The 19,730-nt window shown below is 52.3% G+C and overlaps 1 protein-coding gene across 3 annotated transcripts in view; it reads left to right on the forward strand.

Annotated features, from left to right (window-relative positions):
• Positions 1-3,854: 3,854 nt before the first annotated feature.
• The window catches only part of SPAG5 (sperm associated antigen 5), a 320,831-nt gene continuing 304,955 nt past the window's right edge, over positions 3,855-19,730 (forward strand). For all 3 annotated transcript variants that reach the window (XM_075335260.1, XM_075335262.1, XM_075335261.1), the window contains exons 1-2: positions 3,855-3,931; positions 11,962-12,090. In XM_075335260.1, the coding sequence (XP_075191375.1) occupies positions 3,875-3,931; positions 11,962-12,090 (186 nt within the window). In that variant the 5' untranslated portion in view covers positions 3,855-3,874. The remainder of the gene's footprint in view (positions 3,932-11,961; positions 12,091-19,730) is intronic.

Here is a 19,730-nt window from a genome sequence, read left to right on the forward strand (position 1 = left end):
AATCATGAAATTTTGCACACACCCCATGTGACTCAGGGAACGTCATAGACTATGTTTTAAGGGGAGATTATAACTCCACACTTTAGTTATTTGCCAAAAAACCTTCTTGCATTAAAGTACATGAAGAAAAAACAAAAAGCCAGCACCAAATGTGCACTACAGCACTAAACATTCCAAACTGTACTTATTATAAAAAATGTTTTGAGATTTTTGGCAAAAAATTGCAATTTCTTGAGCTGCCTCGCCACGTCACGGCAAATCTCATTTGAAGCAGTCCTACACTAAAATATTTTTATAAAATGTGCCATACGGCCTCACATATGAATAGTAGAACTGCTCTTAGCAGCACTCACCTGGTCTATTTCAATCCCGTACCCATGACTGAGTCATGGCTGTGGGCGGGACAGGTCCAAGCAAATGCTGCATGAAGTAAATAGCCTGTGGACAAAGCCTGATGACTTAATGTGAACAGTCACCAACCGCCAAAATCCAGACAGATGGAATACATCCCAAATTGGGGTGCATAGCAAGGCGGAGGTCAACCACCGACCAATTCAATGAAGAAAAAACAAAAAGCCAGCACCAAATGTGCACTACAGCACTAAACATTCCAAACTGTACTTATTATAAAAAATGTTTTGAGATTTTTGGCAAAAAATTGCAATTTCTTGAGCTGCTTCGCCACGTCACGGCAAATCTCATTTGAAGCAGTCCTACACTAAAATATTTTTATAAAATGTGCCATACGGCCTCACATATGAATATATGGAGCTGGAGCTGAATATGGAGCTGGGAGCTACAGGTCATTAATGGGAGCTGTGATTGGTTGCTGTAGGTAACGAAGGACATTCTTAGTATAAGAAGCTTGTGTGTGAGGAAATAAGTTGGTGAAGAGACAGACAGGCACAGACGGTGACAGGGAAAGAGGCAGATAGTGACAGGGTAAGAGGCTGACAGAATGGGAAAGAGGCAGATGGTGACAGGGTAAGAGGCTGACAGAATGGGAAAGAGGCAGATGGTGACAGGGTAAGAGGCTGACAGAATGGGAAAGAGGCAGACGGTGACAGGGTAAGAGGCTGACAGAATGGGAAAGAGGCAGACGGTGACAGGGTAAGAGGCTGACAGAATGGGAAAGAGGCAGACAGAGGCAAACGGTGACAGGGAAAGAGACAGACAGAGGCAGACGGAATGGGAAATAGACAGAATGCCTCTGTCTGCCTCTTTCCATTCTGTCTACCTCTCTGCCTTTTTCCCAGACAGTGACAGGTAAAGAGGCTGACAGGTACTATCTCGGGCAACGCTGGGTACTACAGCTAGTAGAGGTATATAATTTGATTATTTAGCTCCATCATTGCTCAGTGCTTTACAGACATCATCACTGACCCCATTGTAGATCACAATGTAAGTTCAGGATGTCTTTGGGAGGAATCTGGAGAATCCTTTGGAAACCCACATAGACAAGGGGAGAACTTACAGACACCTTTCATATTTTGTCCTTAAGGGTGTATATAGATAACTAGAAAGTGGCCCGATTCTACGCATCGGGTATTCTAGAATTTACGTATTGTGTAGTTAATGTATGATTTTTGTTTATATATATATATATATATATATGTGTGTGTATATGTTGTGTGTAGTTACCAAGTGTTTGTGTAGGGCGCTGTACATGTTCTGGGTGTGGCGGGGGGTGAGAGCGGTGTTTGTGTGTTGCGTTGTTTGTGGAGCGCTGTGTGTCTGTAGCGTTGTGTGTGTTGCGCGGTTTGTGTGGGGTGTGTGTGTGTGTTTTTGGGGGGAGGTATGTTTTGTGCAGTGTGTGTGTTGTGCGGTATGTGCGTATATTTGTGTGTGTTGGGTGTTGTGTGTGTGTGTGCGGCGTTGTGTGTGTGGGTGTCTATGTAGGGCGGTGTTTGTGGTTCCCAGTGTGTGTGGTGTCTTGTGCAGTGCGTGTGTGGCTGTGTGTGTGTGTGTGTGTGTGTGTGTGTGTTTTGGGGGGAGGTGTGCACTCCCCATCGGGCTCCATCCCCCATGCTGCGCACTCCCCATCGGGCTCCATCCCCCATGCTGCGCACTCCCCATCGGGCTCCATCCCCCATGCTGCGCACTCCCCATCGGGCTCCACCCCCCATGCTGCGCACTCCCCATCGGGCTCCATCCCCCATGCTGCGCACTCCCCATCGGGCTCCATCCCCCATGCTGCGCACTCCCCATCGGGCTCCATCCCCCATGCTGCGCACTCCCCATCGGGCTCCACCCCCCATGCTGCGCACTCCCCATCGGGCTCCATCCCCCATTCTGCGCACTCCCCATCGGGCTCCACAGTTACACATCTGCTCGCATACACTCACACACACACCCCACTTCTCCCTGTGCCCACCGGTGGGCGGTCCCAGCAGCTGTGCTGCACGCCGTGCTCCTCTGCCGACACTCAGATCCGATTGCATACACTCACACACACGCTGACGATATCGCACATACGCGCTCACACAATCACAACATCCAGAGATACCACATGCTTCCGGCAATGTGGTCCTCCGGCAGGTCCTGGAAGGTCACTGCAAAGTATCGCAGCCGAGAAGCAAGCGATATCACGGGATGTTGTGAGTATGTGGATGCGATCTGATGTGTGTGTGTGTGAGAGAGTGAGTGTGATCTGATGTGTGTGTGTGTGTCTGTTCTTATGTGTGTGCGTGTGTGTGTGTTCCGCCGCTGCAGGACCTTGATGCGCTCACCTCGGGGCGAGAGGCCATTCCGTGTGGGGGGGCGGAACCTGGGCGAGCGGCCAATCCGTGCGGGGGAGGGCGGAGCCGAGGTGAGCGTCCAATCCGTGCGGGGGGAAGAGCCGAGGTGAGCGGCCAATCCGTGAGGCCGAGCGGACAATCCGTGCGGGGGGCGGGGCCATGGCGAGCCCAGCGGCCAATCCGCTGTTTGACACCGTAAGGACATGGCCAATCCGTGCGGGGGGGGCGAGGCGAGCGGCCAATCCGTGCGGGGGGAGGAGGCGAGGCGAGCGGCCAATCCGTGCGGGGCTATGGCGAGTCCAGCGGCCAATCCGCTGTTTGTCACCGTAAGGACATGGCCAATCCGTGCGGGGGGGGCGGAGCCGAGGCGAGCGGCCAATCCGTGCGGAGGGGAGGAGGCGAGCGGCCAATCCGTGCGGGGGGGGGCGGGGCCATGGCGAGCCCAGCGGCCAATCCGCTGTTTGTCACCGTAAGGACACAATTTTGGAGCAAAACAGACAGACAGACAGAATAAGGCAATTATATATAGATAATTTTTGTTTGTGTCCATGTAGCTGTATGAGGGTTATTTTTTATATTTTGGTGGTTAAAAGCAGCCTGTAAACAGGACCTCACCCCCCGAATTATTTTTGTGCTCGTTCAGTAGCTCTTTCAAAGACAAGTCCAGTAATCCCTTTACAAAGCCTGTCCGTTACTGAGAAATCAGCGTTTGACCTGATATTCAAATGAGGATGAAGATCTGAATGCTCCGTCACTCTAACTCTATTGCCCACCAGCGCTCTCCCATTAAAATTATTAGCTAAGCATGTGTGAAAGTTCTCAACTATCATATCATATGATATATTATCCTGTATATAAAATCTGATGTCTGTGCACCGAATGTACGATTGCAGCATATGGGAGCAGTAGCCACGGGTGTGGTGGGGGGGTCCCAGCCCTCCATCCCACATTGATCCTTAGGTTATCTCCTGTGTGGGTAAGATACAACTTTTAAATGATGATAACCTGGAAGTATGATAGGGGAAAAAAAAAGAAACATGGCTTCCGTAACAATTCTTTCCGTGAAATGCCTGCAATCTTAAAAGGAGTTAATTTTTAATTCTTATTTTACTTTTAGATTCTGAAACAAATGCAACATGTGGTCCTCAGAGAACACGAGTAGTGATGAAAACCATTTTCCGGCCTTGCAGAATGTAAGTGGAGGGTTTATTAGATGTTATATGCAGATTTCCATCTGATTTTAGACAGAAAATGTGTAAGGTGAACGGCATGCCGCATAGAAAGCTAAGCTGCTGTAAAACGGTAACATGGTTTCTATGTGTGACTTTTCAAAGCTGTTTTCTATAGAACCAGATCAATAAACACCATTTGAACTGCTTTCTAAAAACTAGGTACCGTATTTTCTTTATCGTTCCTTTGGGAGACCCAGACCATGGGTGTTTAGCTTCTGCCTCCGGAGGACACACAAAGTACTACACCTAAAAGTGTAGCTCCTCCCCCTGAGCTTATACACCCCCTGGTGAGCAGACCCAGCCAGTTTATTGCTTTGTGTTCAGGAGGCATACATCCACACATGCATTCTCATATGATTTTTTCCTTTTTGGAATGAGATTGAAGAAGTGCGGGTCCACGTCTGGACCCCCGGCATGTCCCTTCTCACCCCACTGTGTCGGCGGTGTTCAAAGGTTGATTTCCGAGGCTGGAGCCTTACATGCCGTGCTCCTTCACCATCCCTCCTGGGCTCTGGCTTGAAGTGGAAGCTAGCACGGTCTCCATGCCTGGCAGGAGACCGGTCTCCATCCGCAGCCCTTCAGGACCCTGCTGGACCGGAGCACTCATCCCCAGGGACCTGGCCCTGCGTCTCAGCAGCTAAGTACCTGAGACGTTTATATATTGGGGGTCCCTGTGCTTTATTGTTTGGGGAGAGTGTGCTTACTGTATTTCTTGGCATTTCCGGCGGGTTCTCTAGCTGTCGCCCGAGACCGCGCCGATGGTGCCTGCGCGTCGGCCTCGCCGCTCAAATTTAGGCCCCGGCTTTGCCGGAGGCCTAGTTTCTGTTCACTGCCCTCGCATGTCACTCATGCAGAGGGACAGGCTCGGCTCCTCCCGGCGGCCGTTCTGCACAGGGGAGGGACACTCCCCACTGCTGTGCGTGTCTCCTCCCCTGTAGGTCTCTATGGCCCTCCAGATCCCGCTCTCCAAGCCAAGTCCCGCCCCCTCTCTTTGCTCCGGCGGCCATTTTCTCAGACAGAGTTCACTCGGCGCTGGTCTGCACTCTGCATCCCTGCTGAGGTGCTGTGCTTGGGGGTCCGGGCTTCGGGATCTGGAGGGCACACAACACCGCTCCAGCGGTCTGGTAAGCCACAACCGGTCTCTGGTTGTGGACCTCTGTATATACTCTCTGGGGTTCATTCTCTTGCAGAGCCCCCACTCCAGCAGCATGTCTCACACGAGGAGCAAGGCTCCAAAGCTTTAGGCTATGTGCGCACTGGGAAATGAAATTTCCTTGCGTAAATTCCGCATGCTCTCAAAGATTACCGCACCCGCGGTAAAAACCGCGGGAAACCGCACCCGAAAACCGCATGCGGTTTTCTGCGGTTTTACCGCGGTATTAATCGCGGTATTGCCGCGGTTTTGCCGCGTGCGGGTTGGGATGTGCTTTATTGCATTCAATGCAATAAAGCACATTGAAGAAAAAAAAAAAATACATTTAATTCTGATAGTAGATAGACAGAAGAATAGATAGAGGGATATATAGATAGAGGGATAGATAGAGGACAGATCGCTGCATTTCCCACGGTCGGCAGTGAGTTCACATTACCGGCCGTGGGAAATGATCGGTAATTACCTCTGCTGTCTGCTGCATTCAGCGCTGTGTATGACAGTCGCGGCTGGATGTGAGCAGCGCAGGACGTCGGACCTGTGGATTACGCCGGAGCTTTGTTTGGGGGGGGTTAATAAAATGGTGAACGAGGCTTGTTGGTTTTATTTAAAATAAAGGATTTTTCGGTGTCTGTGTTTTATTCACTTTACTTACGGGTTGATCATGTCAGCTGTCACATAGACGCTGCCATGATCAAGCCTGGAGTTAATGGCGGTGGTCCCCCACCATCATTAACCCCTTGTATTACCTTGCCACCACTGCTACACGGTGGCAAGAAGAGCCGAGGACACGCCGGTATTGCCGCATAATGCATGCGACCGTGCCGGGGCAGCTGCGGCTGATATTCTCGGCTGCCGGAGGGGGAGTGAGGCGGGGGACATTATCCCTGCCCCTCTCCCTCCCCAGCCTGAGAATACCGGGCCGCCGCTGTGTGCTTACCTCGGCTGGAAGGTAAATATGCAGCGGAGCCCACGTTCTTTGTTTTCTATATTTCCGTTTTCTTTCTATGTGTGTTCTGTGTGTCTGTGTCTGTGTCTGTGATGTTTGTGTGTGTGATGTGTTTGTGTTTACTCTGCACGGCTTCCTCTTCCTGTAATGACATCACTTCCCTGCAAAACCGCAGACAAGCGATGTACATTACCGGAGGTAAACCGCGAAATACCGCAGGGAATAACGCAGGAAAACGCAGTGAACCGCACAGAATTTGCTGCCGGCGTTATTCCCTGCGGGATTTCATGATTAACATTGGAGTCAATGGAGTGAAATCCCGCAGCGATGTGCGGAAAAGAAGTGACATGCACTTGTTTTTGCTGCGGGATTCCCGCAGCAAAACATGCAGCTGTCAAATTCCGCCCAGTGCGCACAGGATTTTTTTTTCTCCATAGGATTTGCTGGTGATTCACTGCAGAGATGTTATGAACGTTTTCTGCAGCGAAACATGCAGAAAATCCGCGGCAAAATCCGGTAAGTGCGCACATAGCCTTATACTATATGCGCTGCATGTAAGCTCCTGCTGCCTGAACCGAGCACCTATCCACATTGTGATGTCTGCTCTAACTTGGCGGTGCCACAGCCTGGAGTCTCACCCCCAGTGGTCTCTCAGGCTGCTCCTGCACCTGTGGCTGAACCCCCGGCTTGGGTAGAATCCTTTTCTAGGTCAATCTCCCAGTCTTTTGCTGAGTCCATGGGTGCCTCTACTGCTAAGGGTCCCTTAGGACCGGAGCTCACAGAGGATTCATCATCAGGGCCCAGACCCCGTCCTCCTAAGAAGAGACGCAGGGTTCCCTCTCCCTCCTCCTCCCGCGGCTCTGATTCAAGAGCTGACTCGCAGGATGAGGAGGATGCCTTTACAGGGGGCTCGGAGGCTAACTCCATGTACCCCATTGATCTGTCCGAGGGTGACTCAGATCTTAGTGACTGAACCCCCGGCTTGGGTAGAATCCTTTTCTAGGTCAATCTCCCAGTCTTTTGCTGAGTCCATGGGTGCCTCTACTGCTAAGGGTCCCTTAGGACCGGAGCTCACAGAGGATTCATCATCAGGGCCCAGACCCCGTCCTCCTAAGAAGAGACGCAGGGTTCCCTCTCCCTCCTCCTCCCGCGGCTCTGATTCAAGAGCTGACTCGCAGGATGAGGAGGATGCCTTTACAGGGGGCTCGGAGGCTAACTCCATGTACCCCATTGATCTGTCCGAGGGTGACTCAGATCTTAGTGACTTGATTGCTTCTATTAATTCTGTACTGGATCTCAATCCGCCAGTATCAGAGGAGCAACCCTCTCTGGCAGAAAAGCACCAGTTTACCTCGCCTAAGAGAGCAAAGAGTGTGTTCTTTAACCACTCCAGTTTTCAGACCGCTGTGACCAAGCCCAGGGCCTGTCCTGACAAACGCTTCCCAAAGCGTGGTTCTGATGACCGTTTTCCCTTTCCACCTGAGGTGGTCAACGAGTGGGCTCACTCCCCAAAGATAGACCCCCCGGTGTCTAGGCTCTCAGCCCGGACCGTTGTGTCGGTGGCTGATGGCACCTCCCTTAAGGATTCCACTGACCGTCAGATTGACCTTCTGGCCAAATCTGTGTATGAAGCGGCGGGGGCCGCGTTTTCCCCGACTTTTGCAGCAGTGTGGGCAGTGTGGGAGATGCATTCCCTCACCAGGGAATCTATGCCCGAAATGGTTGCCTTAACTTCTCAAGCTTCAGCTTTTTCATCTTATGCCATGTCTGCCATGCTGGAGGCTTCTCACCGCACTGCGGTGGCTTCGGCTAATTCCCTCGTTATCCGCAGGATCTTGTGGCTTCGAGAGTGGAAGGCAGATGCTTCTTCTAAGAAGTACCTTGCTGGGCTCCCTTTTGCTGGGTCCCGGCTGTTCGGAGAACAGCTGGATGAAATTATCAAAGAAGCTACTGGCGGGAATAGTACTTCCATGCCACAAACCAAAACCAGGAAACCTGCCCAGGGTAGGAATCAGTCGAGGTTTCGCTCCTTTCGTTCCTCCAACTGGTCGTCCTCTAAGCCCTCGGCCTCGTCCGCTAACTCAGCCAAGGACCAGAAATCCAACTGGCGCCCAAAAGCGCGTCCACAGAAGACCGCAGGAGGTGCTGCTACTAAGGCAGCCTCCTCGTGACTCTCTGCCCGCTCCGGCGACGTCCTTAGTCGGTGGCAGGCTCTCCCACTTTGGCGACGCTTGGTTTCAACACGTCTCCGATCAGTGGGTGAGAGATGTCATCTCCCACGGCTACAGGATAGAATTCTCTTCCAGCCCGCCAAACAGATTTTTTCTCTCAACTCCCCCCTGCTCCAAGGCCGCCGCCTTCTCACAGGCCGTGGCATCCTTGCAGGCCAACGGAGTAATTGTACCAGTTCCCGCCCGGGAACGGTTCAGAGGTTTCTACTCAAATCTCTTCCTAGTTCCCAAAAAGGACGGTACCTTCCGGCCCATCCTGGATCTCAAGCTTCTCAACAAGCATGTTCAGGTGCGGCATTTTCGCATGGAGTCTCTGCGGTCAGTCATTGCCTCAATGACCCAAGGGGATTTCCTGGCATCCATCGACATCAGAGATGCCTATCTGCATGTGCCAATTGCAGTTTCACACCAGCGTTGGCTACGTTTTGCAATCGGAGAGGAACTTTTCCAATTCGAGGCTCTCTGCTGCGATGACCTTCGGAAATTCACCAAGGTCATGGCAGCAGTGATTGTGGTTCTACACCTCCAGGGGTTGGCAGTGATTCCTTATCTGGACGACCTTCTAGTCAAGGCTTCATCCAGCGCAGACTGTCAGCGGAGTGTCTCGCTCAGTCTCGCCACTCTAGCCCAATTCGGGTGGCTTGTCAATCTTCCCAAATCCACTCTGACTCCGACCCAGAGTGTCACGTACCTAGGGATGCAGTTCGAGACTTTGCCAACACTTGTGAAGTTGCCCTTAGTCAAACAGCAGTCACTCCAGCTAGCGGTGCGCTCTCTGCTGAGGCCCCGCCGTTATACCCTCAGGCGTCTGATGCAGGTGTTGGGTCAAATGGTGGCGTCCATGGAGGCTGTTCCCTTTGCCCAGTTCCATCTGCGCCCCCTGCAGCTGGACATTCTCCGCTGTTGGGACAAGCGGCCTTCCTCCTTACACAGGTTAGTGGCTCTGTCGCCACGGACCAGGAGCTCTCTTCAGTGGTGGCTTCGGCCCCTCTCCCTGTCCCAAGGGCGCTCCTTCCTGGCCCCGTCCTGGGTGATTCTCACCACGGATGCCAGTCTATCCGGCTGGGCAGCGGTATGTCTCCACCACAGAGCGCAGGGCACTTGGACTCCGTCCGAGTCAGCCCTTTCAATCAATGTGCTGGAAACCAGAGCCGTGCTTCTAGCTCTCCTAGCTTTTCACCACCTGTTGGCGGGCAGGCACAATCGAGTCCAGTCAGACAACGCGACAGCGGTTGCCTACATCAATCACCAAGGCGGGACACGCAGCTGTCTGGCAATGATGGAGGTACAACGCATCCTTCAATGGGTGGAGGACTCCAAGTCCACCATATCCGCAGTCCACATCCCAGGCGTGGAAAACTGGGAGGCAGATTATCTCAGCCATCAAAGCGTGGACGGTGGCGAGTGGTCCCTGCACCCGGCAGTGTTTCAGTCAATCTGCCGCAAATGGGGCACTCCAGACGTGGACCTAATGGCATCCCGTCACAACAACAAAGTTCCCGTTTACGTGGCTCGCTCCCACGATCCTCAGGCCTTTGCCGCGGACGCTCTGGTTCAAGACTGGTCCCAGTTTCGTCTGTCCTACGTATTTTCCCCCTCTAGCTCTCTTGCCCAGAGTCCTGCGCAAGATCAGAATGGAGGGCCGTCTTGTCATCCTCATTGCACTGGACTGGCCCAGGCGAGCTTGGTATCCAGACCTGCTCCATCTGTCCGTAGAGATGCCGTGGCATCTCCCGGACCGTCCAGACCTACTCTCGCAAGGTCCGTTTTTCCGCCCGAATTCTGCAGCTCTCAAATTGACGGCGTGGCTCTTGAGTCTTGGATTTTGACGGCTTCTGGTATCCCTCCTGAAGTCATCTCCACTATGACTCGGGCCCGTAAGTCTTCCTCCGCTAAGATCTATCACAGGACTTAGAACAATTTCCTGTCCTGGTGTCGCTCTATTGACCATCCTCCTTGGCCATTCTCCTTGCCGACCCTTCTGTCTTTTCTACAGTCCGGTCTTCAGCTAGGACTGTCCCTCAACTTTCTCAAGGGACAAGTCTCAGCTCTGTCAGTTCTGTTCCAGCGGCGTCTCGCTCGGCTGGCTCAGGTCCGCAGCTTCATGCAAGGCGCGTCTCACATCATTCCGCCTTACCGGCGGCCCTTGGATCCCTGGGACCTTAACTTTGTTCTCACGGTTTTGCAGAAACCCCCTTTTGAGCCTCTTAGGCAGGTTTCTTTGTATCGTCTTTCTCAGAAGGTGGCCTTTCTGTTGGCCATAACTTCCCTCAGGAGAGTCTCTGATTTGGCTGCGCTCTCTTCGGAGTCACCTTTTTTAGTCTTTCATCAAGACAAGGTGGTTCTCCGTCCGACTCCGGACTTTCTTCCTAAGGTGGTCTCTCCTTTCCACCTTAACCAGGACATTACCCTACTTTCCTTCTGTCTGGCTCCTGTTCATTGCTTTGAGAAAGCGCTGCATACTCTAGATCTGGTGCGTGCTCTCCGGATCTATGTGTCTCGCACCGCTGCGCTTAGGCGGTGCACCTCTCTTTTTGTGCTAACCACAGGTCGGCGCAAGGGCAGACAGCGTCTCCGGTTGTTCCGGCTCTTGCTCTGTTCTACTTGTGGGTGGCTATTCTCCTTCAGCTTTTGCACTAAACTGGCTGGGACTGGCTCACCAGGGGGTGTATAAGCTCAGAGGGAGGAGCTACACTTTTTAGTGTAGTACTTTGTGTGTCCTCCGGAGGCAGAAGCTAAACACCCATGGTCTGGGTCTCCCAATACGGAACTATAAGAAAAAGAATTTACGGTAAGTAAACAAAATTCTCTTTTTTTGGACTATAAGACGCACTTTTTTTTTTTCCTCCAAATTTTGGAGGAAAGTGGGGGGTGCGTCTTATAGTCTGGTGGTTGTACGTATACACACACACACATACTCTCGAGAAAGCAGACACACAATCACACTACAGATCGCATCCACACACTCACCACATCCAGCGATATCGCTTGCTTCTCAGCGACGTAAGGAACTGCGAAGCTTTGCACTGTACGTTGAGCTTCCAGGACCTGTCCTGCATCACGTAACCGGATGCACGTGATATCACTGGATGTGGTGAGTGTGGCGTGAGATTGTAGTAGTATGTGCGATTTTGTGAGTGTATGCTGTCTGATGTGTGAGTTGGCCAGACGCAGGGTGAGGACGGCGTGCAGCACAGAGATCACAGGGAGGAATAATATAGAATCTTATATTTGTGTTTCTATATGAGTAACTGATGTGTGAGTGTGTGTTCTGATGTATGTGTGTCAGTCAGATGCAGGGGAGGATGGCATGCAGCACACCTCCATGGAGCACACGCTAGAGAACACAGGGAGATCTGGGAGCCACACAAATGCCCGGGGCTGGTAAGTATGATAATACTGTGAAGAGGGGGGTTGCTTTTTGCTTCAATTTTTTTTTCTCCTATTTTACACTTCTAAAACCTGGGTGCGTCTTATAGTCCGAAAAATACGGTAAATCCGTGTCTGACTACAATTGATGTGGTAATAGGACAACATTCTGCCTCATCATCCTCATCGTCACATGTGAGACAGTTCTTAGACTGCTGACCCAGTAATGTGATTTTGATCCCTGGTGTACTTAAATGTTTTGTCTTTTTTGTTCTTCTTTGATGGCCATAAGGTACACCGGAAGTCTGTTGGACAGAAGGTTCTCACTGGCCAGCAGCTTGCTGTGCTTGATCCAAACACTCAGGATAAAAGAAGATCTTCTCAATCTAAACCCTCCAGTCATTCAGCTCTTATGAGCAAGGTAAATATTCATCTGCTGCTTTATAATTTAGAAACTATGCAAAAGGAAAGCGTGGAGCATCGTCCGTCCAGCAGAATGGAGTGCTACAGTGCATTATTTTGTTGTGACGTGATAGAAAGATTTGGCAATTTCATCAGTGGAAGATCCTCAATGTGCTCCACCCCCATATTTTAACAAAGGGCAGGACATTCAGATTTCATGCAGTTTTTTTCATGGCCGCACACATGCATAACCATAGTACACGTTCTAGTCAATACCCTTGTAATAGAGGGTTTATGTAGAAGACTATTAGAGCAGAAGGTTTTCTCTTTGAGGAATAGGGACATACATACTAGCTGGTCCCGCAGCTCAGCCATTTTACATAGAATTAGCTGTATTGCCAGCTACATCCGCATTAATAATGACCTGACTGAGGCAGACCCAGGGAAGTGCCGATCATTATACTTTATTACTCCGGGCAGCTGCCAGCTTTCAGTCATGCAGGTGGGTCTGGATCAATTGCAGTCAGTGCTCACAGCACTGAGAGCGTCCGGCTGTAAGCATGCACTGGCACTGACTGCTTGCTGTACTGATACATTGTAGAGCGAGGTGTCAGTCAGTGCTGAGACATGATTATAGCTGCCTCTCACTGCTGTTAGTGGTGACTGTAATTGATCCAGGCCTGCCTGCATGACTGAAAGCTGGCGGCTGTAGAGAGAAATAATGTTAATTTTCTCCCAGGTGCTGCACTATAAGCAATGCGGCCGGTCACCTTCATAGAGCTACTAGCCTACAGATTACACCTGTGCAGGTTAATAATGTGATCAGATAGGACAGGTTCCCTTTCATATCAGCAAACTGCATACCACCTTAGATGTGGCAATTGTGTAAGCTGGGAAAAAGTGCTCCTTTGGCAGATATTCTTCTCAGAAAGTTGACCTCTGTGTTCACATTGATATGTTGTGCTCTTAAAGGGAACCTGTAACCAGAATTTCTTCAGCGCTCTATTGGGAGACCCAGACGATTGGGGTATAGCTACTGCCCTCCGGAGGCCACACAAAGCACTACACTAAAAAGTGCAAGGCCCCTCCCCTTCTGGCTATACCCCCCCGTGGTATCACGGGTACTCCAGTTTTCAAGCTTTGTGCGAAGGAGGTCAGACATTCCATGCATAGCTCCACAGATTTTAGTCAGCAGTAGCTGCTGACTATTTCGATGGAAGAAAAGAGGGCCCATATAGGGTTCCCAGCATGCTCCCTTCTCACCCGTGGATGGTGTTGTAAGGTTGAGGTACCTATTGCTGGTACAGGGGCTGGAGCCCCACATGCTGTTTTCCTTCCACATCCCCTTGTAGGGCTCTGTGGAAGTGGGATCCTGCCGGCCTCAAAGCTCTGACGCCGGGCTCCATCCACAGACCCATAGCACCTGGTGGATGCCGAGCAGGAGTACCATCAGGGACAAGGCCCTGCATCATACAGGTACTCTGTGTCCCCGGCAGGCACAGACACACTCCGGGCTGGCTGGGTGTTGTAGTGCGCCGGGGACCGTAACGCTAGAGCTAGTGTTCCTACAGTTTAACTGGGGGACTTTTTTTCTGTGTTGTGGGAACGCAGCGCCGACCCCCGCTGGACCGGCGGCGCTGCTGTGACTTTTAGTTCGCCGGGGACACGCCGACCGCGCTTTTACGGCGGTGGCGTTTATAAATCTAGTCCCCGGCTTTTGCGGCCTAGGACGCCGGCAGCTCCGATTCGTTCCCGCCCCCACCCTGTCAATCAGGGTAGGGGAGAGACGCTGTTTCACGGCAGCGACGAGGGCTGGAGCCTGATTTACATGCTCCAGCCCTCTCACTAGGCACAGAGGGAAGCAGGCTTCCCGCTCTTAGTCAGGAACGCCCAGGGCCCGCCCCCCCTCCTCTCTCAGGACGCCGGCAGCCATTACATGCATGTCTGGCTGGAGGAAGGACGCAAGGCTCTGGGAGACCTGGACTAGGGGGCTTTGGAGATCACACACTCGCTCTTAAGCGGGCGGTAAGCGGCTTTTCAGCTGGCCCCTCTAGTGCCTCAGTGTGTATTAGTGTACTGTGTCACTGGACATATATATATTTCCTTATTGCTTGCACTGTGAGGTCGCTTCCTGGCTGTATACCCAGATCGCTCTGAGGAGGCAGCAACATGTCATCCACAAAACGCAAGGCTGCCAAGGCTAGGGCTGTGTACACTGCGTGTGCTGCATGTGGGGCTGCTCTACCAGCAGGCTCCAAGGACCCCCATTGTGTGCAATGCTCAGATCCGGTGCTGCTTCGCCAGCCGGAGTCAGGAGAGATAGTGACCCAGGCTGAGACGCCTGTAAGTCCTGCCCCGGTGTCAGGGACAGACTTTGCAGTTTTTGCTGATAATATGTCTGTGACTATGGCAAAAATCCTTGAAACTTTGCAATCCATGCCTGGGGCTCAGTCTATGGACACGGCGAGGTCTCTGTCCTCTAATCCCCCTCAGTTGGATTTAATCCAGACTGCAAGGGGGTCCCCGGCTTCACAGGCTGAGTATTATGACTCAGATGATAGCCCCAGCCACCCTAAGCGGGCTCGCTGGGAAAGACCCTCAACGTCATCACACTGCTCAGGGTCTCAGCGCAATCAGTCGCTCTGTGAGGCGTCTGATGAGAGTGATCAGGAGTCTTATCCTGGAACCCCTCTCAATCTGGATACCCCGGATGGGGACGCCATGGTAAACGAGCTTATCTCAGCCATCAATAGACTGTTGGATATTTCTCCCCCAGCCCCTTCTGCAGAGGAGGCAGCTGCAGAGCAGGAGAAGTTTCGTTTTCTCTATCCCAAGCGTAAATTAAGTGCTTTCTTGGATCACTCTGACTTCAGAGAGTCAATCCAGAAACACGACGCTCATCCAGAAAGGCGTTTCTCTAAACGTTCTAAGGATACACGTTTTCCTTTCCCCCCTGATGTGGTCAAGCGATGGACCCAGTGTCCAAAAGTTGACCCCCCGATTTCCAAACTTGCAGCTAGATCCATAGTTGCAGTGGAGGATGGCGCTTCACTTAAGGATGCCAATGACAGACAGATGGACCTCTGGTTAAAATCTGTCTATGAAGCTATCGGCGCGTCGTTTGCTCCAGCATTCGCAGCCGTATGGGCACTCCAAGCTATTTCAGCAGGGTTAGCAAAAGTGGATGCTATCTTACATCCAGCGGTGCCGCAAGTGGCGTCCCTTACCTCGCAGATGTCCGCGTTTGCGTCTTACGCTATCAATGCGGTCCTAGAATCTACCAGCCGCACCTCAATGGCGTCCGCCAATTCGGTAGTTTTGCGCAGAGCCTTGTGGTTAAAGGACTGGAAAGCAGATGCTGGTTCCAAAAAATGTTTAACCAGCCTGCCTTTATCTAGAGATAGACTGTTTGGCGAGCCATTGGCTGACATCATTAAACAGTCCAAGGGTAAAGACTCTTCTTTGCCCCAGCCCAGATCAAGCAAACCTCAGCAGAAAAAATGGCAGCAGAGGTTTCAGTCCTTTCGAGGTTCGGGCAAGACACAATTCTCCTCGTCCAAAGGGACTCAGAGGACGCAAAGAAGCTCAGATTCCTGGCGGGCTCACGCGCGCCCCAAGAAAGCAAATGGAGGAACCGCTTCCAAAGCGGCTACCTCATGACTTCCAGCCCCCCCCCTCCGCATCTCCGGTCGGGGGCAGGCTCTCCCGCTTTTCCGACATTTGGATGTCACAGGTCAAAGACCGGTGGGTGACAGACATTTTGTCTCGCGGGTACAGAATCGAGTTCAGTTCTCGTCCTCCAGCTCGGTTCTTCAGAACCTCCCCACATCCAGACCGAGCAGATGCCCTGCTGCAGGCGGTGGACTCCCTAAGAGCGGAAGGAGTAGTGGTTCCTGTACCGCCTCAGGAACAAGGGAGAGGGTTTTACTCCAATCTCTTTGTGGTTCCAAAAAAGGACGGCTCGTTCCGTCCTGTTCTGGATCTAAAGCTGCTCAACAAACATGTGCACGCCAGGCGGTTCCGGATGGAAACCCTCCGCTCTGTCGTGGCCTCAATGTCTCAAGGAGACTTCCTTGCCTCAATAGACATCAAAGATGCTTATCTCCACGTGCCAATTGCTACAGAACATCAACGTTTTCTACGTTTTGTGATAGGAAACGAACATCTTCAGTTCGTAGCTCTGCCATTCGGTCTGGCGACAGCCCCACGGGTTTTCACCAAGGTCATGGCGGCAGTGGTAGCGGTCTTGCACTCTCAGGGACACTCGGTGATCCCTTACCTAGACGATCTACTTGTCAAGGCACCCTCTCAAGAGGCATGCCAACTCAGTCTACATGCTACACTGGAGACTCTACAGACGTTCGGATGGATCATCAACTTTCCAAAGTCGAATCTGTCTCCGACACAGTCACTAACGTATCTTGGCATGGAGTTCCATACTCGAGCAGCGAGAGTGAAGCTTCCGCTGAACAAGCAGCGGTCACTACAGACAGGGGTGCAATCCCTCCTTCAGGGCCAGTCGCACCCCTTACGGCGCCTCATGCACTTCCTCGGGAAGATGGTGGCAGCCATGGAAGCAGTTCCCTTTGCGCAGTTTCATCTGCGTCCACTTCAATGGGACATTCTCCGCCAATGGGACGGGAAGTCAACGTCCCTGGACAGGAAAGTCTCTCTTTCCCAGACGGCCAAGGACTCTCTACAATGGTGGCTCCTTCCCACCTCATTGTCTCAGGGAAGATCCTTCCTGCCCCCATCCTGGGCAGTGGTCACGACAGATGCGAGTCTGTCAGGGTGGGGAGCAGTGTTTCTCCACCACAGGGCTCAGGGGACGTGGACTCCGCAGGAGTCCACCCTTCAGATCAATGTTCTGGAAATCAGAGCAGTGTATCTTGCCCTACTAGCCTTCCAGCAGTGGCTGGAAGGAAGGCAGATCCGAATTCAGTCGGACAACTCCACAGCGGTGGCATACATCAACCACCAAGGGGGGACACGCAGTCGGCAAGCCTTCCAGGAAGTCCGGCGGATTCTGATGTGGGTGGAAGCCACGGCCTCCACCATATCCGCAGTTCACATCCCCGGCGTAGAAAACTGGGAAGCAGACTTCCTCAGTCGCCAGGGCATGGACGCAGGGGAATGGTCCCTTCACCCGGACGTGTTTCAGGAAATCTGTCGCCGATGGGGAGTGCCGGACGTCGACCTAATGGCGTCCCGGCACAACAACAAGGTCCCGGCATTCATGGCGAGGTCGAGCGATCAAAGAGCTCTGGCGGCAGACGCATTGGTTCAAGATTGGTCGCAGTTCCGGCTCCCATACGTCTTTCCACCTCTGGCACTCTTGCCCAGAGTGTTACGCAAGATCAGATCCGATTGCAGCCGCGTCATACTCGTCGCCCCAGACTGGCCGAGGAGATCGTGGTATCCGGATCTGTGGCATCTCACGGTCGGTCGACCGTGGTCACTGCCAGACCGACCAGACTTACTGTCCCAAGGGCCGTTTTTCCATCAGAATTCTGCGGCCCTGAACCTGACTGTGTGGCCATTGAGTCCTGGATCCTAGCGTCTGCAGGATTATCTCAAGGAGTCGTAGCCACAATGAGACAAGCTAGGAAGTCAACGTCTGCTAAGATCTACCACAGAACGTGGAAGATTTTCTTATCTTGGTGCTCTGCACAGAGAGTATCCCCTTGGCCATTTGCATTGCCCACCTTTCTTTCCTTCCTGCAATCAGGGTTGGAAAAGGGCTTGTCGCTCAGCTCCCTTAAAGGGCAAGTCTCGGCACTGTCGGTGTTTTTTCAGAAGCGTCTAGCACGTCTTCCTAAGGTGCGCACGTTCCTACAGGGGGTCTGTCATATTGTGCCCCCGTACAAGCGGCCGTTAGATCCATGGGATCTGAACAGAGTACTTGTTGCTCTGCAAAAGCCGCCCTTCGAGCCTCTAAAGGACGTTTCCTTTTCTCGCCTGTCACAGAAAGTGGCGTTTCTTGTCGCGATCACATCGCTTCGGCGAGTGTCTGAGCTGGCAGCTTTGTCATCCAAGGCTCCTTTCCTGGTGTTCCACCAGGACAAGGTAGTGCTGCGCCCCATTCCGGAGTTTCTCCCTAAGGTCGTATCCTCGTTTCATCTTAATCAGGATATATCCTTGCCTTCCTTTTACCCTCATCCGGTTCACCGGTATGAAAAGGACTTACGTTTGCTAGATCTGGTGAGAGCACTCAGAATCTACATTTCCCGAACGGCGCCCATGCGCCGTTCCGATGCTCTTTTTGTCCTTGTCGCTGGTCCGCGCAAGGGATTGCAGGCTTCTAAAGCCACCCTGGCTCGATGGATCAAAGAACCAATTCTAGAGGCCTACCGCTCTGCGGGGCTTCCGGTTCCTTCAGGGCTAAAAGCCCACTCAACCAGAGCCGTGGGTGCGTCCTGGGCATTACGACACCAGGCTTCGGCTCAACAGGTGTGCCAGGCAGCAACCTGGTCCAGTCTGCACACTTTCACCAAGCATTATCAGGTGCATACCTATGCTTCGGCGGATGCCAGCTTAGGTAGAAGAGTCCTGCAGGCGGCAGTGACATCCCCGTAGGGGAGGGCTGTTTTCTTGCAGCTCTAACATGAGGTATTTCTTTACCCACCCAGGGACAGCTTTTGGACGTCCCAATCATCTGGGTCTCCCAATAGAGCGCTGAAGAAGAAGGGAATTTTGTTACTTACCGTAAATTCCTTTTCTTCTAGCTCTTATTGGGAGACCCAGCACCCGCCCTGTTGTCCTTCGGGATTTTTTTGTGGTTTGCGGGTACACATGTTGTTCATGTTGAACGGTTTTTTCGGTTCTCCGATGTTTCTCGGAGTTAATTTGTTTAAACCAGTTATTGGCTTCCTCCTTCTTGCTTTGGCACTAAAACTGGAGTACCCGTGATACCACGGGGGGGTATAGCCAGAAGGGGAGGGGCCTTGCACTTTTTAGTGTAGTGCTTTGTGTGGCCTCCGGAGGGCAGTAGCTATACCCCAATCGTCTGGGTCTCCCAATAAGAGCTAGAAGAAAAGGAATTTACGGTAAGTAACAAAATTCCCTTCTTCTTCAGCGCTCTATTGGGAGACCCAGACGATTGGGGTATAGCTACTGCCTCCGGAGGCCACACAAAGCACTACACTAAAAAGTGCTAGGCCCCTCCCCTTCTGGCTATACCCCCCCGTGGTATCACGGGTTCTCCAGTTTTCAAGCTTTGTGCGAAGGAGGTCAGACATCCATGCATAGCTCCACAGATTTTAGTCAGCAGTAGCTGCTGACTATTTCGGATGGAAGAAAAGAGGGCCCATATAGGGCCCCCAGCATGCTCCCTTCTCACCCGTTGATGGTGTTGTAAGGTTGAGGTACCTATTGCTGGTACGGAGGCTGGAGCCCACATGCTGCTTTCCTTCCACATCCCCCTGAGGGGCTCTGAGGAAGTGGGATCCTGCCGGCCTCAAAGCTCTGACGCCGGGCTCCATCCACAGACCCATTTGAACCTGCTGGATACGGAGCTGGAGTACCGTTCAGGGACATGGCCCTGCACCATTACAGGTACTCTGTGTCCCCGGACACACAGACACAGCACACTCCAGACTTGCTGGGTGTGCTAGTGCGCCGGGGACAGTAAAGGGTTACAGTCACTGCAGCTTTGCTGAG

The sequence above is a fragment of the Anomaloglossus baeobatrachus genome, chromosome 2 (genome assembly GCF_048569485.1).
Source record: "Anomaloglossus baeobatrachus isolate aAnoBae1 chromosome 2, aAnoBae1.hap1, whole genome shotgun sequence".
Taxonomy (NCBI): domain Eukaryota; kingdom Metazoa; phylum Chordata; class Amphibia; order Anura; family Aromobatidae; genus Anomaloglossus; species Anomaloglossus baeobatrachus.